Genomic DNA, 23005 nt, shown 5'->3' on the forward strand with positions numbered 1-23005 from the left:
GTTAACCAGAAGTACTTAACAATCTTGAGTAAATGAGCAAGTCCCATATAAAAACTGATTAGTCTGCTCTTGTTCGTGCATGTAAAACAACAAACACCTAGGACTAGATTAGAATATAAGAAATGTGGTCACTCATCCAAGATCAGCCTTCCGATCTGAAACATTACCCATCCCTCACAAGTGATTAATCACATGAGGCAGCTTGCAGTCATTTCTGGTACCCCCAGACTTATTATTTCACATGAATAAAAGCAAAGGTACCCAAGACAGAGAGGGTAATGGTATGTTCTTAGTCGATAAAATAGCTTTCAGAAACTCAGCTCAGTGTCCTGTAGTTGCATATACTCACAGTTCTGTGCATGAGGTTGCTTGCGACACAGAACAAATTGCCAGGAGATTGGGATCAGGATCTGATCATCAATGGGTAGCTTATGGCCAGGAACTCTGAACACTATCACATGCAAGGTTTGTGGGGAAGCAGCAGCAGGGGTGAAAGATAGGCTATTTGTTACAGTAGAGAAATTATTAACTTAAAGTGCCGTAATGTTTAAATTTACGGTTTATTACTGTGTAAATTACAAGCCGTACTTTGGGTAATTAGCAGCTCGCTGGCGGGGAGCTTTGAATGAAACTCATTATTTATTATTACAGTTTAGAAGAGAATGGGGGAGGGAGAGCAGTGACCTCCACTGCAAATGACATAGATCCCTTTAAGGTGATGAAGATAAATTAAACAAGTAAATATTATTCTTATTTTGGTTCATTAGAAGTGCCTCCTAAAAGCTTAGGGCCCTAGTGAAAGGCACTGTATTCACCACAACTAAATCTGCAATTCAACAATATTTAACTTAGCAAGATTAATAGAGCTGGGGTGTGAAAAATCTGTCAAAGACAGAGAACAAAAAAGGAAGGGACACCACTCTCTTGTACAGATGAACCAGTTAACATATAGGCTTTATAAACACAAACCCCCAATGCACAGGACTAGATCTGGAGTTACATTGAGTGGAATCTTACTAATTCCACAAGGCGGGAGGCGAGAAGCAACTTTTGCCCATTCTCCCTTCCCTTTGTGCATCTCTCCAAATATCTTCTATGCAGGTTTGGGAGACCCTACACTCCAGTATTGGAAGTGGTACAAGAGGAAATTGGCTAAAATGGACACACCCTGCCTCCAAAAGAGTATACATCAGAGTCCTGTCCAAAAACACAAGGAATTATGTTTATAGAGGGAGATGCCTGGATCCAACCCACAGAGCTTCCAACTTCCACTCAGACAAGGATTAATTTTCCTTCAGTGAGAGCTCCAGGTGAGTAAACTATTTAAAGGGTCCAGCTTCCCACAACAAACTCTGCAAACTATATTCAACCTGCCCCTTAAAGCTTAGAAAGCAGTGGTTGCAGAACTCCAGCTTTACCATACAAATGCTTATGATGCATAACTCAAAACCAGAAGCCCTGCAGTCAACAGCCTTTACCTTTAAGCATTTAAACACACCACACGTTCCACACCACATACCAGTGACTACGTATTACAGAATCTTCCACCCCAGCTAAGAATACTGCATTTCAGGGATTCCTTCCTTGCACCTTACAAATGGCTCTTCCAGTTCTGTATTGTTTTTAATATTCAGTTGGAAGCCATCCAAGAGTGTCTGGGGAAACCCAGCCAGATGGGCGGGGTATTAATAATAATAATAATAATAATAATAATAATAATTATTATTATTATTATTATACTGCACTTTTATAGCCAGCCACCCTCCTTTCCTCAGCACTGTCTTATTGTCTAGTTTCCTGAAGCTTTTTAACTTCTTAAAATTAGCTTTACCATGACTATTTGCAAGTAGCTAAGAAGTTTTGACATACGTCAACACATGAAGCAAATTTAAGGCCCATTCAAACTTTTGTTTGTCCTGTGATTTGGTCAAGTATTTTGTATCGATCTATCATCAAGGGTCTGAGACAGTATTTTGTCCCACCACTTTCCCCAGGAAAACCTGCTGTTTACTGCTGAATCGGACCAAATGTCAATCCAAGAAAAACCCAAAGATAAATTTGTTCCTCTTCTGAACCAGTTGTAAAATAGCTCCTGAACAGGATTTCATGCTCTTTCCTGCGAGAGGCATTGGGAGTGGTCTGCTTCTACCTTCTTTCCCTGCCTACCCCTGCAGGATCATGTTTCAACTTGTGTCTCCAGCTTCAAGGAGTGCACTTCTGGTTTTCTTGGAGTGCTTGCATTTTTTATTTATTCTACTTTCTCCAGCTAAGCAACCATATAAAACTGCAGTCAAATTATATACATGTTCCTGCTTTGGTTGGAACCATCATAACCAATCAAAGCTTTATTTTCTGTCTTTAATAATAAGTATTAAATAATATGTATTGGAAGGGTTCCAGCTCCTAATGATTATTTTATTATCTGGTTTTCTGATTCTGTGACTCTCTGCTACAGGTGGACAGAGTTGAAGGTGGAGACAACACAAAAAGTGGACTGGGGCAAAAAAATCACAGGTATGAACATACAACCCCGAACTGAATTGAAAACAGTCAAAGATGGAAAATGTGGCTGGGCAAATTGTTGCATGGTCCACTTTCAACTGCAGGTAGATCTCCCGCAAGTGATGCAGCAGTCACCAACAAATTACTATTCTCAAAAAAGCAATACCTTGCTCACCAGCCTCCTACGGCCCTTCCTGAGGCAGCGGGTAGGAACACTGGGAAGACGGTTCAAGCGGGCATGAAACCCTGGGTGGGGAGAGGAAAGAAGAGAACGCTGAAGACAGAACACTATCAAAACAAAGACCACAATAAACAGTTAGTTGTAATACAGAAACAAGAAACTAGACTGCATTCCAATTTCCAAATCTACCTACAATATTGAGCTTGGGCATGCTGTTATGCTCTCTGTATTTCTCTCTATTTACATAACCTATATGAAGAGTGACCATATGGCAAGAAGGCAGCATGGGTTAAAGCACCCTCTTCTGACACTGTTGCAATGCATGCTGGGTGAGTAGTATTCTCGCACTAAGAGCACTGAAAGTTGAAGGTACTGACCAAGCTACTTAGGATAATAGGCATAATCATACATAGTCAGAACACCTTTCTGTAAGTCAGCCTGCGTTTATCCACAATAAATTAGAATTTGCTTCTCAGCTACATGGTGAGTGACAAATTTCACACATCTATTAAGGAATCTGACTTACATATAGTTTCTGTCTGACTGCACAATGAACCTCCACTTGCACAACCTCTCTCCCCACTCCTCCCCTTCTAGCTCCATATCATCTCCAGACACACACCCCAGCAGATTTTAGAAGCTACAAGTAGGAAGAGGAAGGAGGAGTCTGCTCACATAAAACCGGATGTTACCCGCAAGCATTTCAACTGTGTCAACTATCTCCACAACATTTACTGAAGGATCTCACCTCTCGTAGCTGGCCGAGAGGGCAGAAGGAATGTTGGATCTGAGATTTTTTCAAGGCTGGAATCCATTCGTTCCATGTCAGACTGGCGGTCAGTTCCCCACTTGGGCAGGAGGTTGGGGACCGTGAATCCTGAGACACATTCTCCCTCATAGAACCAATCGCTCTGTTCATCATCACCTAAAAGAGAAGGAAAAAGCTGATCCAACACTCTAAAAATCAACATCATTTGAACACTGTTGGTTCTCTCCAAGCAATAACAATGAAATAAGCAGCATTCACTTGTATGAATATTCCTTGCTAGAACTATTATGTTTGCTCATGTACCTAGAACCCAGAACTTTATCCTACATGTATAACAAAATGCCTGAACATTACTCTTTGTGTTCCAAGGTGAATTTGTCCTTTATGTTTGAGCACAAGAACACGTTTAATTGTTAACTCATTGTCTATGTTAAGAAATATTTTGTTAGCAATTGCACAGCTTTATGATACACTCTGTGTGGGGCTACCTTTAAAGGTGACACGGAAGCAACTAATCCAGAATGCGGCAGCTAGACTGGTGACTGGGAGCGGCCGCCGAGACCACATAACACCGGTCTTGAAAGTGTTATGGCTCCCAGGACGCTTCTGAGCACAATTCAAAGTGTTAGTGCTGACCTTTAAAGCCCTAAACGGCTTTGGTCCAGTATACCTGAAGGAGCGTCTCCACGCCCATCATCCAGCCTCGGACACTGAGGTCCAGCTCCGAGGGCCTTCTGGCGGTTCCCTCCCTGCGAGAAGCCAAGTTACAGGGAACCAGGCAGAGGGCCTTCTCAGTAGTGGCACCCGCCCTGTGGAACACCTTCCCACCAGATGTCAAAGAGAAAAACAACTACCAGACTTTTAGAAGACATCTGAAGGCAGCCCTGTTTAGGGAACCTTTTAATGTTTAATAGACTATTGTATTTTAATATTCTGTTGGAAGCCACCCAGAGTGGCTGGGGAAACCCAGTCAGATGGGCAGGGTAGAAATAATAAATTCTTATTCTTATTCTTATTCTACAACTATATATATGTAGACCAAAAAAAAATCAACCTGAATTTGAAAGCTAGAGGAAGACCCCTCAGCTTCAAAAAACTGGGGGGGGGGGGGGGAATCCAAACAGGGCTCACAAAAGGGGGGGTCACATTTTCTCAAATACAGTATTTCAATGCTGAGAAAATGCAACTGCCCCAAGAGAAAACCACTGCTTTGAAGGAAGGCATAGATTTGTTGCAACAGAAGAACAATTACAAGTTTACTGAACAAAACCAAACACAAAACATAAGCATTTAGAAAAGGCATACCATTTTCTCTCTACAAGACCAATTAAGAATACATGAAACCCAATATACTCTGGTACTCCTATTGTCTAACACTTACCTAATTAGGACATTAACTCTGAGTAGTGGTCTTTTCTAATTCATCCTTACACATCAAAAAAGCACAGTGCTGAGAGCAGTTGGCCATTTTTTTCTAATATTCTATATTTCTCAACATGGATGCTGCTAAATATTCTCTGACAGCTTGCTAGCTCTACAGTTTTATTATGATTTAGAAAGTAACAAAAAAGGACTGTTTTGATACTGAACAAGAGTCATGATCTAAATTAACAGAAAGTCATCCAATGACCTTCTTCAAGTGCCTCCTCCATGAGAACAGGCCTTTTTGGTGGTGGTTCTTCATTTGTAGACTGCTCTCCCCAGGGAGCTCAGCTGGATGCCTTCATTACATATCTTTAGGCGCCAGACAAAAACGTTTCTCTATAACTAGGCCTTTGGCTGATTAACATTCTATAGCCCTTTAAATGTGTTGTGTGGGTGTGTTATTGGTTTGTTTTTGTTTTATTATGCACTTTGTGTTCTCATTTTGTATTTTGAAGTTGTGAACAGCCCTGTTAACTTCAGATGAAGGGCAGTATGCAAATTTAATTAATAAATAAATGTATAAATACTTTAAAGCATAAAATTAAAGAAGAGAAACATAAGAATATAGTTACCTTGGCGACCTTCATCATTGGTAAAAAGGCCAGTGTCACTACTGCTGCACACACTACTGGTTTCACTGAAAAGAGAACAGAGAAAATTAAGCACAAATGCAATTGATATAATCCACTTTGCAAAAACTCTTCACTGCAGGAGGGTCTCAAAGCACTTTCTAGACAGCACACAATAATGGTATTGCTTTATTCATCTTTACAGCCTAGTTGACCCACACATGGGATGTCAGGAGACACTTAAATGAGCAGCACAGTGGTGGCCCATCAATTTAGATGAGTATCATATATGAATCTTATAAAGGGTTTTGATATATAGTAATCCTAAAAAGCAAATTAGTTTAGAGACATTGATTAATATTCCTGCAGATGCTATTTTACTAAGAAAGAAACCAGGAGAGGGTAAACAAACAGGTGTTTCAATTACCCAATTATGGGAGAGTAAGTGTTATTATTATTATAAATTAAATTTGTATGCTGCTCTTCATCCGTACAGGAAGGGCGGTTCACAATATGAAAATACAAGATAAAAATTGTTAAAGTGTGCCAGTGATATCTTTTTCTCCTACAGTCATAATGAAGAATATAGTGCAAACACAATGGTAATACTGTGTATTAACACCTCCACTGTCAAAAGTAGTATGTTTCTGAATACCAGTTTTCTGGGAATCACAGGTAGACAGGATGCTGCTGCATTCAGGTCCTGCTTGTGTGCTTCCCACAGGCATCTGTTTGGCCACTGGAACAGGATGCAGGACTATTGGCCTGTTCCAGCGACATAACATACAATATTTTAGCCTCTCTTTCAAATGGCATCATGTCTTATAAAAAAGAATTATATGAGGCACATAAGCAGCTGCCAATTACACCAGGCTTTCAATTTGGTCACTGCAATTCTATTAAGAGATGGTGCTCCCCTGAACACCAAAGTTCAACTTGAAAACAAGTAATATAGATATTTGTAAAATGACTGGCTTCCAAGAACACAAAATTTGTATGTGGGGATTTAATACTGGGATTAGAACAATTCCAATTATTGTGGTGCATTGGAAAAGACAAGCACAAAATTCACTTGGAACGCGTTACATTTCATGATTTAAACTACAAGAAACAGCAGAGCACAACAGCAAATAAAAACCAGAAGAATCAAGAAAATAGGAGTAGTCAACATGGTGCCTTTCAGATGGTTCGGACTACAGTTCCCATCAGCCCCAGGCCCCCAGCCAACATGGTCAATTGTCAGGTTTCATGGGACTTGTAGTTCAAAACATCATGTTGGCTATCCCCGCAATAAAACCAGTTATTGTAGGCCTCGGCAAATAAAAAAGGGTCTTCACATAGTAATCATCAGCATCTTCTATTTTGCCCAGAAACCAGTGAAGTTGCTTCAGGACTGGTGAAATACACTCCGTTTAGTGTGCTGCTCTCAGTTACTCGCTTTCAAGAAGTGTTCAAAGGCTGTTCTACATACTTCCTTCAATAGTCATGGAATGAAGAATGTTGGTTCTGCAGTTATTTGACACTGTTCAATCATGACACAATGAGCAAATAAGAAGATGTATTCGAAGAAAAATAACTGTAGGGAATGAAATTATATTCTCCTCCAGACATGCCAGCAATCTGTTACAGAATAATTAAGAGTACAAAGAAAATGAGAACAACTGATTGGGTGTTTGCAAGGCAAAGTGAATGATGATATGAGACATGTTTTATGAGCAGTGGCAACATTACAGAATTTCTCAGCCTTACAGTAATTTTGTCACTCTAACTGATGAAACTTGAATTTTAACCAGCAGATGAGTATTAGATTAGTTAACTAGAACAAAGGGACACCATTGACAAAATCTGATGGATAAGAAGATGCAATTGGAAAAGGGACTTACATTTCTTACAGGATAGTGGTGTATGTACAGTGATTAACTTTCTTTGCCTATTTTATTAAAATGCAAAATAATTTGATTATTTCTGAAGCTCCATAGCTATTCATTGTATGTCAAGTAAACAATTCCCAGTACCAAACAGACACTTAAACAATACCCTGTCAACTATTCTGTTTTCTTTTACTTTCTTAAAGTATTATTTTACAAAATGAATCAAAAAATATAATCAGGAGCCTCTCAGGATTTTATCCAATGAAGTAGTCCCATTTGCGCAACAGAATTTCCCCTACATCTTCCTCTCCCCATCGACCCCCCTAATCTGCTTCAGAGAGTTGGGAGAAATTCCCAGAATAGATTTGGGAGGACATGGTGGGGGAGGAAAAGAGCAGTTACAGAAGACGTTTTTCACAAACAGGACAACTTTGTTGAATACAACTCAGTTTCTTGTAAACAACTCAAGATAATGCAGTAGGCTAAGTGCTGCTAAGTGTGAGCACCTTTGGGAGGGCAGATGGGATATAAATTTAACAAACAGATAACTAATGAACCCAGGGTAGAAGAATCCCTGCTCACAAACTTCTAGTCATTCATTTGGTCATCTGCAGTGAATTAAAACCAGCCTTCAGACACAGCAGTCTGACAAGTCAGCTATGCTACAAAGTACTAACATATGCCCAAACCGGCTTTTTTAAAAAAGGTAACAAGTAACATTTACAGTGGTACCTTGGTTCACGAATTTAATCCGTTCCAGAAGTCTGTTCTTAAACCAAAACATTCTTAAGCCAATGTGTGCTTTCCCATGGCAGCGGGGGACTCAATTTACAAATGGAACACACTCAACAGGAAGCGAAACATGTTCTGCTTCCAAGGCAAAGTTCACAAACCAAAACACCTACTTCTGGATTTGCAGTGTTCTTAATCCAAGTTGTTCATAAACTAAGCTGTTCTTAAACCAAGATACCACTGTACACTTATTTGCAAGGCTGCATGCAACCATGAACTTCACTGGGTTACTTGCACAAGTTACTGTGTATATAATCCACCTTTCAGGATTGTTGTGAAATTAAACTTTCATTTTGGCCTATTTTAATGAAGCATGGAATACAAATACAATAACTCTTATGTACTTCTTATGTTCCTTCTAACTTCTGAAAACCAGCTTTTTACTACTATAAAACTTCCAAGAAGCAATCACACTATAGTCTGAGCTACAAGAAATACCACTCCAAATTTGCACACAGGAAATACAAACGTATTACACACAGGAATGGGGAATGTAATTCCTGACATCAGCTCAATACCAGTTTTTATTAAAGAGGCTTTCAGTGCAGCCACAGAAGATAACATCACAGAACCAGTGTTTGCAATTCGCTAGTTGCCAGGTGCGTTTTGTGACAGGAGTGGGTCCAACTGCAACCATGTGGAGATCTCTGGATGCCATATTGGCAACTGACTTCTCCATCTGGCTGACTCCCAGCTTTCTTAAGCAGGTAAGCAGAAAAGCTTTATTAAATGCATTTATATCCCACCTTTTTCTCCAAGGAGTACAAGGTTCACCCGATCCTCAGAATCCTTACAAGGATCCCGCAAGGAAGGTTAAGAGGCTATAACTGACCCAAGGTCACCCAGTGAGCTTCATGACTGAGTGGGGATTTGAACCCTGATCTCCAAGGTTCTATTCTGACACTCTTAACCACTATAGTCTGAGCTATAAGAAATACCGCTCCAAATTTGCATCATCATTTGTAATATCTCCAGGAAATGCAAACATATTACACACAGGAATGGGGAACATAATGCCTGACATCAGCTCAATACCAGCCTTTTGTTAAAGAGGCTTCCTAGAGCACTTCTACTATGGAGCAGCTATATAAAATTTAAGTAGGTAAATAAATACAGTATAGGGAAAGCAAAATGTCACTTAAGAGAAGGATCTGAAATATTTTCCTTGAAACTTGGATTTGTTTTATTCTGCATTGTTTTATTCAATGTTTTAATATGTTAAAAAGTGCTTCGAGATTTTTTTCTTTCAAATATAAAGCGGTATAGAAATGAATAACAACAATAGTAAATTACACATAAACCCCACAAAAAAAATGGCACCTAGACATTCCGTGGCTGCGACCACGACCTAGGTTTAAGGTACCATTTGGTAATTAGCTTATATATATGGATTTCTAACACTTGACAGTGTTGGGGAATCTTCCAACCAAGGCCTTCTTGTTTGGGCATGTTGTCAGGAGTTCGTATTGTATTTCTTTTATATTTTATATATAACACTCTGTTTTAGAAGCACCATCACCTACTACAAATTCCCAAGGTACGGTGGTGGAACTAAACTAATAAATCACTAGATGGTTGTTACAGGTCTACAGAATTATATATCTTACTGTAGCTTCAGCCCAAAGGTTCATGCAAGGAAACCAGAGTTTCTTCACCCTGCACACAGATGGCAAAGCACACTATCCTTTAGTATAGGCCTTGCAGTCCAGTAAGCACTGATTAATGACCTCCAGTTACAATGGAGGCTACTTACTTTAACCACAAAATAATGAATGCTATTGATCCGACAAGCTACTGCTATAGAGTGTTATTGATCATCCAATCTTTTGTTAAAATGGCCCTCATTTAGCAATTGCACTGTTGCAAACACCTGGAGCAAAGCATGCCTATAATTAAATAGCCTGGAAGAGTTAAATTGAGAGGTGATGGACAGATCTCAGCTCTCCCCCATTTAGTCCTGCTCCTGAGCTATTGTTTGTGTCAGGAAGGATATTGATTTTCTATAAAAATAAGAAAACAAGAGGCACAGAGGGGGTGCAGAAGGTCAGGCCGGGCTGAAGGAGGTGGGGGAGGCTGACACTCTGTCTCTGTCACTTGCCTTCTAGGAGTAGGGATTCCCCCCCCCCCCCCCGCCAACCTCTAATACATTAGCTCAACCTGGCTCTCAAGAGCTACTTCAGGCTATCACCAAACAAACTGCCCGTCAAAGGAGAAAATAAGTGAACAACAAAGAGGGAAACAAGTGGGTGGTCTGATAAGTCTAGTATTTAACAAGCCATGGAATGCAGCAACTAAGGTGGTGATTCAGCATGGTGTTTTAGTTAGAATCAAGCACTACAAAGAAAAATCTAATTAGCGTTACCAAAAGGCGGTTAAGATATACTCAGCAAGTCTAAAAGACCTGAATCAATTTTGTTAGCCCTACTAATAGAAGTACTAATTTACTGTTCCTATGAACATTGGTTGGCTACAATTTTACTATTGTCCCTCCAAAACATGCCTGTGTCAGCCTTACAAATGGCAACAAAAGCATTTGACAGCACAAAACTTTGAACTGCAATCCTAAACACCCTTCTAGAAAGTAGGTTCAATTGAACACAGTGGAACTTACTTCTGAGTATATAAGCACAGGATTGTGATATAAATTAATGCAAGAACTCAGCTAATGTCCTGCCTGGAAAGAACACAACTGCTACTAAAAAAAAATCAAAACATTAAAGGCTCCATTTCTACAGTGGTTCTATTTCTTGTGAGGTTGGGGAAGGGTTTTAAAGCAGAGGTGTGATGGTCATTTGTCTTGGTTGCTTTAGTTGACATTCCTACACTGCAGGGGGTTGGACTAGATGACCCTTGGAGTCCCTTTCCATTATTCACAACTCTACTGCAATCATCAGCATGTACCATTAATTTGTATGCCCTTTCTTTGAAGGCTTTTGCTCCAAGTAGTTCACAGCTCGTCAAATGAAATACAGTATGTTATAGCAATATGCACTACACAGCTACATGATACAAAAGAAAGGCCTAGACATCTCACCATTCTGACATGTTTTCATCAGAGCCTTGTTTCTGTTCATCTGCTTCACATTCCATCCTCTCATTTCTTCCCCCTTTGTTGAGGAAGGCTCTCGTCTCTGCCGACTCACAAAGTCCTCGGCTTGATGATGTCCAAGGAGCATTCTCCTTCCAACGTGACAAGCGCTGCTTCTTAGCAGATTTGAACCTGCAACCCTTCTCATAACTCCATTCAGATACTCTGAGTTTTTGCTGGAGGCTAGCAGCCACCTCTGAAGTCACACGCTTAACTTTTCGACGGCGCCTTAGCGGCCGGCAAGGTGCATTCTCAGTGAATGAGTCTGACTCGTGCCACGAGTGCTGCTTACTTCTCAGAGTTGTACTGAGCGTTGGATGGCGTTTGGCTACTGCCATGTCATCTGAGTCACTGAAGTTGGCAGTCAGCACTTCCCGGCAGTCCTCAACAACTTCATCCAGGCTGGATTCAGATGCTCCACTGTAGCAACAAGCATGCTCTGCTTGGTGTGTTAGGTCTGAACGCCGTTTGCGTCCTCGCCTTTTGCGAAGCTGCCGTCGCTGCTGCCTTGGGCTAAGAGTCATTTCTTCCCACAGCTCATCCAGCTTGTTCTGTTCAGAAGTCTGCTCAAGGGCTGAGGCCAAATCATGCACCAATTCATCCATGGGCAATGTCTGCCAAAATAAAAGTAAACAATTAGAACTAGCCATCATGTTAGAACATAAAATTCACACCATGTACTTTCAGCCTAGTAACCAATGCACATCTACCAAAAACTGTTTTTGATTATATACCACAATTGTGGCTTGCCTTTTTAAAAATGCTTCACCTTTCCAGCTAAAGGTACTGAAGTGTACTTTGCCTCATGCACACACCAAGACTACTTTTCTACTTAAGAAAACATGGGGAAAGAAAACTCACAGGAAAGAAAAGCTCTGTTCAATCTCTCCAAGACAAATAAGAACTAAGGCCCAAGGAGCCTTATGAAACCATTTCACTATATAACCAAGCTGTACGAGTCCCCTGGATGTAGTACTGTACACAACAAGAGTTATCACATCTCAGTCTAATATATCCTATGGGTTCACTGCAAGAATAAGTGAAGTGAAACCATGTTCACCACCCTAAACTGCTTGGAGGAAGTGTGTGGTGGTATTGTGATCCCATCTGGCACCCTGTAGTCTTTAGAACCGTTTCTATCACTACCCATACGTGACCATCCATAAAGCATACCACATATAGTATCAAAAAAGAGAAGACTAGCAAACTTGTTACAAGGGACAAGTTAAGAAATAATTTTCGGTTTGCAGCGTGCTCCTAACTTGCCTAACAGACACCTCCTTGCTCTTACATCCATGTCACCCAGCCTGCAACTCTGCATTAGGGTTTGGTGAGATAATGGAAACAGGAGAGGCTATTCCTTTTTCCTAACCCTCATTCTTATCCTAGCTGCTGCCTGAACCCTAACGGGCTGACAGCCCCAGGTTCGTTCCCTAGCAAGGACACCTGCCTGAAACCCAGGAGGATGGCCGCTGACAGCCAATGCAGGCAACACCAGCTACTTCCCTGCTTACCTTCTCCTTCAGAAACTGCCTCCCCCTTCAGCAGGATGGCACCGAATGGCGAGCAACAATAGGAAAGGGGCCTATTGTGCTCGTGTCTCTGCCTGCGTCGACGGGGCGGCGAGATGGGCGGACTCGACGGGAGCCCAACAGTCTTCCCTGCGCGGCAGCCGCCTCCGTAAACAACCACCGCACCCCGCCCGCCTGCTCGGGCTGCCTCCCCTGGAGCAGGAAGGGCCTCTTCGCTCCAACCAGCCCGGCCGGCCTCCCCCCCCCTTCCTCCCTTGCCCGTTTCCGCAGCTGGGCCTCGCCTTCCGGAGACTTCGCCCCCGGCCCCTTCCGACGGCTTACCCGGCTCCCGCGACGGCCTCTCAGGCCTCATCCACCCCTCACCACAGCCGCCTCTTCCGTAGGCCTCTCCAACTCGGCGCCGAGTCCGTTCCACACGCCACTTCCGGTTCTTGGAGCGGAGACCTGCGGGCGAACGGGGTGGGGGTCGAAACGTCACTTCCTCCCCTTGCAGAAGCGGTGACGTCACACCCCTGACCGGCTTCGTCTGTCTCGCTCTCTCTCGGACGCCGCAGTGCCTCGGCTGAGGCGGGAGGAGGAGGGGGCGGCGCTGAGCGGGTTTCCTCCTCCTGCCCACTTGCCCGTCATGTCCAGACATCCTTGGGGTGGCTTCCGCGCGGAGCTGGAAGGCGGCAGCCCAGCCCAGCCCAGCAGCATCCCCCTGTGAGGGAGGTGGGGCTCTGTCTTTCTCGAGAAGGGCTTATCCACGCCCAGCAACTGCATGTTGGGTCCCAAGGACAAAACACGCCACCCGCGTGTCCAGATCGGTGGCGAGGTGGAAAGCATTTATGGTACTCCCCGGGGCTTTATTTTCCCGTCTGATGAAATGGACGAAAGCTTATGCCATAATAAGTTTTAAGATGCCACGAGGTTCTCGTTTTTGCTCCTTCAGACTACGTTAGTAAAGAGAGAGAGAGAGAGGCAAACGTCGCATTTTACGCGCGTGCCTCTTTCGCAGTTCAGAAGGTATGTGTGTATTTTGTGCTTAGATGTCCTATGCAAAGTGAGCATCAGCCCAAGCGGTCCCTTTTTTCTTTGTTCCATTTATATTGTGTTTTTCCTCCTCATGGATACTCAGATCTGGGTACAGAGCAGGCTCCTATGCAGGCACTGACTAGACCTAGGTAAAGGTAAAGGGACCCCTGACCATTAGGTCCAGTCGTGGCCGACTCTGGGGTTGCAGCGCTCATCTCATTTTATTGGTCAAGGGAGCCGGCGTAAAGTTCTGGGTCATGTGGCCATCATGACTAAGCCGCTTCTGGCGAAGCAGAGCAGCGCACGGAAACGCCATTTACCTTCCCTCCGGAGCGGTACCTATTTATCTACTTGCACTTTGACGTGGTTTCGAACTGCTAGGTTGGCAGGAGCTGGAACAGAACAACGGGAGCTCACCCCGTCGCGGGGATTCGAACTGACCCTGACACATGGACAAACTTACTGATAGACTAATGAGCTGACATGTCTTGAACAGTTATATACCGTATTTTTTGCACCATAACACTCACTTTTTTCCTCCTAGAAAGTAAGGGGAAATGTCTGTGCGTGTTATGGAGCGAATGCCTACGGGTGGCGGGGGGGTTCTGCTGCAGTTGTGAGCAGAGGATCCATGGTTCCCCTTCCTTCCCTCCTCCGTGGCTCGCTTTGAAACAGCAAAGCGGGAAAGAGCCGCTGAGTGGGGAGGAGAGAGGGACAGAGAGCCTGCTTCTTTAAAGGAGCAAAGTGGGAGAGGAAAGGAGCCTTCTCCCCTTAAACCTTCTGCATTATTAGCAGCATCCTTCTCCACACACCCCACGCGTGCTCCTTGTCCCTTGAGTGCTTTTCCTTCCCTCCCCACTTAAAACGTGGTTACAAAGCACGGATCCACATGGATCCTCAGGATTTTTGCACTGGGTCACCCCAAATTCACCATCAGATCACATAGCATGTCCATGGCTACAGCTTGCACCAAAAAAAGGACGCACCCACTGTTGCCTGGGGCCGCAGTGGTGCAAAAACGTGGTTACAAAGCATGGATCCACATGGATCCTCAGGATTTTTGCATTGGGCTACTCCAAACTCACTGTCAGATCACATGTCTGTGGCCACAGCATGAACCACAAAAATCATACATCCACTGTTTCATTTAGAATATTTTTTTTCTTGTTTTCCTCCTCTAAAAACTATGTGTTATGGTCGGGTGCGTGTTATAGAGCGAAAAATACGGTAATTGTTCCGTACGTCTGCTGCCAGAAGTCAGAACATCAGGACTCTGGTTTTTTCGCTTTAGATTTTGTGTCCAGCACAGACTATTGCATTCAGTCAGGCTCTTGTCTTTTCCACCTATGTAGAATAAGTTGGTACTGTTCTTTATTTGGGGCTTTATATATTTAACGAATCCCCATTCAGTTATGGAGCTCCTTGAGTGACCTTGGGCAAGTTACTCTCAGTCTAACATACACCACAGAGCTGTTTTGAGAATAATGGGGGGGGGGGTGTGATGTACATCACCTTGGATTCAGTAGAGAAAAGGCATTAATAAAGAAGCTACCCCACGCATTCAACACAAACTTGAAGTTTAGAATGGTGAGTTTAGTCTACACAATTGTGAGAAGATTGGAATTGATGTAGAGCAGAGTATAATAACATGGGGGCAGTGAAAGCAATCACGTCTTGGAACAGGTGGGGGATACCACACTTCCTCCCACACTGTAGAACTGCACTCTTAGCCAGCATGACTGTACGAAAAGGTGGTGGGAAGTCAGCCTTGTGTTTAATGAGTCACCTACTAACCATTGGCAATAAGGAATTCCATGCAGGCAAGTGAGTGCACTAGCATAGGGTGGGGACAGCCCGCTTGCAAAAGAGGAAGGGAAAGACATTACTTATTGGCCTGCATGGAAATGCAACAGGCTGCTCAAGGATTTTGGACTGCAACTCCCATCATCCCTGACCATTACCCATTTGGACTGGAGTTGTAGCCTGAAATATCAAAAAGGTGCTAGACGGGGGATGGCTGCATTAGAATGCCCCAAGTTGTGAGGCAGTTCATCACTTTATTTGGTGGTATTCACATGGAATTGGTGAACTGGATACACTTTTATTTATTTTTAATGATTTTTTGTAACAAATTTAACAAAGGAAAAAAATGTGACAGGGGAAAAACCAATCAGCTCCCATTAGCAATACAGTAACTATTAACAATTTATATAAAAATGATATAAGCCTTCCAAAATCTCCAGATAGGTATCCGCACAAAGTTGGAATTTGTATAAAATATGTTCAAATGTAGCAAGGGCAATGAGGTACTCAAGCCATACAGTGGTGGCAACCATAAGGGCTCACAAAATCCTCTTTTGTTGTCCTGCTGTTAATCCCCATACTACAGGAATATAATGTTAAAACACAGGAACTGTGAACATCTGCAAATATCAAGGATACAAAATGTATGTGGACAATGACTTTAGACAAAAATATATCTTTTATGACCACATAAAAACTATAGACTTTATATTGTGGAATTGTCTTAGAAGGTGAGAATGACCCTATTATCCAGGGTGCATGTCAAAGCTGTTTCTCATGGAGTGATTTCCATATAAGTGACTAATCTCATGCCCAGTCCCTCCATAGAACCATAGAAATCCTCCAACCACATTGTAATAAGAATGGCTAAATATGGCATTTGCTTCCTGACAGTTCAATGAAGGCAGCACACTTTTCAGAGAGCTATCTGACTTTTAGAAGACACTTGAAGGCAGCCCTGTTTAGGGAAGTTTTTAATGTTTGATGTTTTATTCTGTTTTTAATATGTTGGGAGCCGCCCAGAGTGGCTGGGGAAACCCAGCCGGATGGACGGGGTACAAATAATAAATTATTTATTTATGTTATTATTATTATTATTATTATTATTATTAGTTTGTGAGGAACAAACTAAATACTCGGTCCCCCAATCCTACCTGCTCTTTGGTCCAGGAGTAATAATATCAGGACTTTGATTCTGGGACCTGAACCCTTGCAGTTGCACAAGGGTAGCTACTAACATTCTTGTGCTAATGGCAATAACCTGTGCTTGCCACCACATACACAGCTACGGCACCTCTAACTTATGCAATACCTTATTGACCCTTCTGGACTACAGGAACTACCCCTTATGTGGCTATTGGTTCTGCCTTCATTTGCAGGACATATCTGCAATGCTTCAGGCCACTGCTTATGCTGCTATAGCTAAAACCAATCTACTGAATTTCACCCCCACGCTGCATATTTCCACATGGATCCATTTAGCAACATCATGTTGGGGAACCATATTGTGTGTAGAAATCAAGTCAAGTGACCTACAGTACATCTATGCCTCTAACCTTCAGTTCACCTGCCTGATTTACTAGTGTATACAGTGTCTTGCCACAGTTTATGAAGTTCTTATTTATGAAAATACCAGTGAGTAGTTCTCTGACCTCTAGCCTTTATATAACTGAAAGTAACATTTCTCCATATTGAAGTTCTGACATTCTTGTATTGATTCACTTAAGATTTGTGCTTTGGCAGATCCTTTGTTTGGACTCTCTTTTCCTTCCTATCTTGACCTGTGCATAGAAATCATAACTTCAGTGGTCATTGTGGCCCCATATGCTCTCCCTCAGTCTGTCATATTAAGATTTCACAGCTTAAATCATGGGTAAGTGAAGAAGTTATATCCACAGATTCAGATAATGTGTGGAAGAGAGGAAATCTGGCTGAGAGGACTCATTTTTGAAGAACAGAAACGCTAACACAGGGGTAGTCAACCTTTTTATACCTACCACCCACTAATGCATCTTTTTTGATGGTAAACATTTCCTTACCGCCCACCAGTGCTCAATGGAAGGAGAATTCAGCTTATGCCGTAGAACCCCCTTACCGCCCACCTAGAATCCTGAAACACCCGCTAATGGGCAGTAGGGACCAGGATGACAACCCCTGCTCTAACATGTTCAGAGCTTCACTTGTCCAGCCTGCTTGCATACGCAGATAAAATTAATTCTAGATAATGCATATGAGACATAGGTTACACAGGTTTCCTTGGTGAATCTATCCCAGATAGCGGCATTAAGATATACCGAAGTATTTCCTAATTTATGCTTCTCCTGGGTACCATCTTTTAAAACAGGTAAAGACTGTCCTGGACTGTGTTGTGAGAAAGGTTGTTTAGAAGAGTTCTTGTTTAGAAGGTTGTTTAGAAGAGTTCTTCACTTCTAAAAATGGCTTCAGGTTCCAGTACCAAAGACATATTTCAGAAGCAGGTTCCTAGGCCTAGTACCACCAAATCAAACCCATTATTAGAATTAAGTATTCAAGCAAACATTTTGTATTTCAGGCTGTAAAGCAAGCTAGCCATTTAATTTGACTTGGATGAATTTATTGTGGTTCCCTGGGTGACTACTGACCTTTACAGATAGGTAGCCGTGTTGGTCTGCCATAGTCAAAATAAAAAATCCTTCCAGTAGCACCTTTAAGACCAACTAAGTTAGTTCTTGGTATGAGCTTTCGTGTGCAAGCACACTTCTTCAGATACACAGGTTGATGGACTTCCATTTCATGCGGCTCAATGTGGTGCCTTCCATGGTTCCAGTTACAGATAGGTAGCCGTGTTGGTCTGCCATAGTCAAAATAAAAAATCCTTCCAGTAGCACCTTTAAGACCAACTAAGTTAGTTCTTGGTATGAGCTTTCGTGTGCAAGCACACTTCTTCAGATACACACAGATGTGTATCTGAAGAAGTGTGCTTGCACACGAAAGCTCATACCAAGAACTAACTTAGTTGGTCTTAAAGGTGCTACTGGAAGGATTTTTTATTTTGACTACTGACCTTTAGGACAGGTAAATTCTGTTATATTGACTTGGATGCCCTTCCCCAGAGAATAATAATTACTGTTTCGGAAAATGTGTCAACATCTGGCGACTTCTCACTTTTTGAATTGGCTTTTTTTTTTTAAACTCCAGAAGTGCATCCTTTATAATCACTACAGTACAGTGGTACCTCGGGTTACATACACTTCAGGTTACAGACACTTCAGGTTACAGACTCCGCTAACCCAGAAATATTACCTCGGGTTAAGAACTTTACTTCAGGATGAGAACAGAAATCGTGCTCCAGCAGCGCAGCAGCAGTGGGAGGCCCCATTCTCTAAAGTGGTGCTTCAGGTTAAGAACAGTTTCAGGTTAAGAATGGACATCCAGAATGAATTAAGTTCTTAACCCAAGGTACCACTGTATTAGGTTCTTTAGAGACACTGCCAGAAAGAAAAGAAGGAACCTCAGATGTGGCCATCCCTTTGCACTTCCTCCTAAATGAAGTGCAAAGACTTCATTTAGCTTCTAATTTTCCTATGTTCCCTCAATAACACTTCTGCACTTTTGTCAGTTAGCCTTATTGCCTCCCTAACTGATTTCCTGCTTCTGATGTATTTCATATACATTTACCCAACCACTTTGAAAATGAAACACCTAATTATTACTTTTATTCTTCCACTACATTCCCAGTCCTTTGCATTCATATGATTTGCCAATACTATATTATTGAGAAGGCCTCGTTGGGCATCGCTAGCCTTTCTCTCAGCTAAGCTTTCCTGTGAAGGCCTAACTTTTTATTAGCAGCTTGGGTAGGGAAAATGAGCTGGTTTGCTCTGGCTAAGTGAATGTTCTGCAACCCCTGGTGCTTCTCAGCTAACCTTTCAGGGGTTAAAGAAAAAGATAGAAGGAACAAGAGACAAAGGGAGGAATAAAGTTTAAAAAAAAAAACGTGCCATGAAGCTTCTTGCAGCAAAATGCAGAGAAAGTCATTTCCAACTTCTTTCATCTCCGAGATGAAGCCACTAAATAAAAGGGCAGTGCAGAACACAAGGGCTTTTAATCTGTCTCATCTCCTTCATAATAACTGCAAATTTTCCCTGGGCTCCTGGGAGTGAGCCTCTTTCCTCTGTCTTTGCCTTATCTCCCCCCTCCATATTTCACAGCCGGCTCAGCTCCCCTCACTCGGCTGCCCCCGGCCTAGTCTCTGCGAGGCCTGTGGGAGCTGCCAGCTCCTAGGGCCTCATTGTTCCCGGCTTGGGAGGAAGCTCAGAGAGGGAATTGAAGGCAAGTCAAAGGGAAACGGCATCATTGCTGCTTCATTAATGGGAGCCTTTCAGCGGCAAACATATCAGAGAGAGGTCTTTTCAGAGGCAGTAATTAGCAATTTGGAGCTTTCCCCCCTCAGGAGATGCAGCTGTGATCTAACGAGCGGGAGCAGCACTCGCCTCCTTTTACACTTCATATTTATTGTTTTTCATTTTCTCCATCTTCCTCCCATTGTCCAGACTCCTCCTCGTTACCAGATAAGGCCCTTTTATTAATCGCTCCCTTTTAATTCTTCATTAATGATAATAACTTTCTCTGGCGCATGGAGAGGAGTTAATCTTTCCTGGGTATTGAGAAGGACAGAGCTGAAAGCGAGAGAGAAGGAAGGACTGAAGACTGGACAAAGCAACAATTGCACCTCTGGCTTCTTCCTCGCCGCCTTGAAGAAGTTTCCGAAGTCTTTGGATACGGGATTGTCAGAAACGCTTCAGCTAACTGCCTAGCTAAGTTATGGATTTGATGGCCCATGCCAGGTTCTCACCTAAAGGAGAAAGCAACACTTGAAGAGAAGGAGACACTTATGGAGAACCCATAAGAATGGCCCTCAGTTCAGCTGGCAATTCTAGTTGACTCCCAGGATTGATAGATACGGTGTCCTGCTGAACAAACAGTGATAAGTAGTTGTTCTTCACAGTTCATCCCTCAGTCACTAAAAAGCCTTCTAAGAGAACCACAGATGATGCAGGACTCCCTTCTGGAGTGCTTGTTCCCTGAAGCACAGTGCATCTTATTTTAGAATGCTCCTGGGATCAAGTTGGTCCTGGTTCCAAACTTGGGAAGAACCAAGATTGCTCTTGTCAAATGGCTTCAGATTGCATTCTTCCATGTATATGCTTGCTATGCCACCATTCACTAGAGGAACCTCTCTTGTCATTTATGACACTGCTTCCATTGGAAGCCCTGTGTGGAAGCTACTCTGAGCTTCTCAAATACACCCTGCCACCTCCTTCCCCTGCCTTTTAGGATCAGGAAGCAGTGAGGCCGTAAGGTTTATCGCCCATTTCAAGTGCTGCCCCTATGATGTTCCTTTATCCAGTGGGCAGTAAGTCAAAAAGGAAAGGGGCATGTTTATTGGCCATGATCGCTGCCAAGCCCCGTGCAGGCAATAGAGAGCTTGATGGCAAAGAGGAGGCAGTAGCTGAGCAAGCATTAGGATGGAGCTGCCGTGGGAGGGGAAAGAGAGCGGTTTGACAATCTCTTCCGAATTATAAACATATCCTCTTTAAATACATTTCTAAGGATAACATTTGTATTACGGTGTCCTGTGGTTGCTGATAGGGCCTTGCTTATCGCCTTGGTCTCTCCTCTTTTCTCTGGGCTCTGCTGGGAAAGGTTCCTATCTGGATCTGAGCTGACAATCCTCCACTAGGCAATTGTTTCAGTCCCGGGGAAAAATTAATTTCTGCCTATCGTTAATTGAGAGAATTGTGTGGAAAGCTGGGAGGGGGCTGGAGAGGGAGGGAGATCGTGTTATTAACAGTGTCCCTTTCATAACCAAATACCCTGATTTCCATCAGCGAGATGAGAGACTCATTACAGCAGGAAGGTGATTAGAGAACTTGGAAGAGCTAGCAGGCTGAGCAGCAAAAGAGTGAGGAATTTGGGAGGGGCTTCCAGCAACAGCCATTCCATCTCATGCTAGATACTCTCTTCCTCTGCCCCTAGTACCAGGTGATCCCTTTGCAGTTTCTGGCCGAGGATTCAGCAACAGAACATAGGAAGCAGCCTAATAACAAGTCAAACAATCTAGCTCAGTATTGTCTACACAGACAGGCAGAAGCTCTCCAGATTTTCAGGCAAGAGTTTTTGCCAACCTTGCCTGGAGATGCCTGGGATTGAAGCGGAGACCTTCTGCGTTCAAAGCATCAGTTTTACATGAGAACTTGGGAAGAGTTTTTGTGGATCAGACCAAAGGTCCATCTAGTCTGGCATCCTGTTCTCAGCGTGGTGAAGAACATAGTGATGAGCTTTCCTAGGGGAAGCTCAGAAATGGAACATGAGTGTGAGAGCAGCCCCTGCCCAGGAGGTAGAACATAGCCATTGTGACTAGTAGCCACTGGTAGCATTATCCTCCATGAATTTGTCTAATCATCTTTTGAAGCCATCTAAGCTGGTGACCACCACATCACCTTGTGGGAGCAAATTCCACAGTATAACTATAAGCTGTGTGAAGAAGTACTTTTTTTCCTTAATCTTTTTTCATTTAGCATCATTGGATGGTCTCAGGTTCTAGTGTTATGACAGAGAGAAGCTTCTCTCTATTCACGTTCTATAAACCATACATACTCTTATAGAGCTCTAGCCTATCCCCCTTACTCTCATTTTTTTCCAAATTAAAAAGCTCCAAATGTTGTAACCTTTCTTCATGGGGCATTTGTGCCAACTCATTTATTATTTTTGTTGCCCTTTTCTGAACCTCTTCTGGGTCTACAATAACTTTATTTTCAATCTCTTTCCTAATATCCCTCAGCACTGAATTCACCTTTTTCACAGCTGCCATACACTGGATTAACATCTTCACTAAGCTATCCACTCGTTCCTAGTCAGTCACCAGTTCAGACCCCATTAACTTACAAAATTAGGAATTCCCCCACCCCCATGTGTATCACTTGCTTGCATTGAATTGCATCTACCATTTTACTGCCCATTCACCCAGCACTGAGAGATATATTTTGGAGCCCCTTGCAATTCCTTTTTGTTTTAACCACCTGGAAAAATTTGATCATCAGCAAACTTTACAATCCCAATGCTCACTCCTAACTCTAGATCATTTATGGAGAAGTTTAAAAGCACATGTCCCATTTCTGCTCCTTGGGGACTCCATTTTTTACATCCCTCCACTGTGAGTACTATTTATTCCCATTCTTTGCTTCCTGTTCCATAACCAGATACTGATGAGGGACCCTATCAAAAGCTTTTTGAAAGTCCAAGCACACAATGTCTACTGGATCACCCTTATCTATATGCTTATTTGCTTGTGATCCAATCTCTTCTAGGGGTTCCTAAGAATGAAAAACCATGTCTCCATCCCCCTGCTCCCAGGGCTGCACATTTTTAGCTTTGGCCTCACAGCTAGTGGCTATAGTAGTCAGCTTTGGCAGGGTCA

General features: G+C 42.8%; 1 protein-coding gene across 8 annotated transcripts in view; it reads right to left on the minus strand.

The window, feature by feature from the left end:
- GPATCH2L (G-patch domain containing 2 like) overlaps positions 1 to 13199 on the minus strand; it is a 37171-nt gene extending 23972 nt beyond the window's left edge. For 7 of the 8 annotated variants that reach the window (XR_013978943.1, XR_013978944.1, XR_013978945.1 and 4 more), the window contains exons 1-5: positions 13051 to 13199; positions 11144 to 11811; positions 5450 to 5514; positions 3432 to 3608; positions 2669 to 2748 (exon numbers count right to left, since the gene is read on the minus strand). Coding sequence is in view for 4 of the 8 variants with exons in the window: in XM_080978841.1 (XP_080834967.1) it covers positions 2669 to 2748; positions 3432 to 3608; positions 5450 to 5514; positions 11144 to 11802 (981 nt within the window). In the remaining 4 variants the exon portion in view is untranslated. Of the gene's footprint in view, positions 1 to 2668; positions 2749 to 3431; positions 3609 to 5449; positions 5515 to 11143; positions 11812 to 12711; positions 12989 to 13050 lie in introns of those variants that run through there. The other variant, XM_080978839.1, reaches the window with a different exon arrangement.
- Between the last annotated feature and the right edge of the window lie 9806 nt (positions 13200 to 23005).

The sequence above is a fragment of the Podarcis pityusensis genome (assembly GCF_964106645.2).
Source record: "Podarcis pityusensis genome assembly, chromosome: 1".
Classification (NCBI taxonomy): Eukaryota; Metazoa; Chordata; class Lepidosauria; order Squamata; family Lacertidae; genus Podarcis; species Podarcis pityusensis.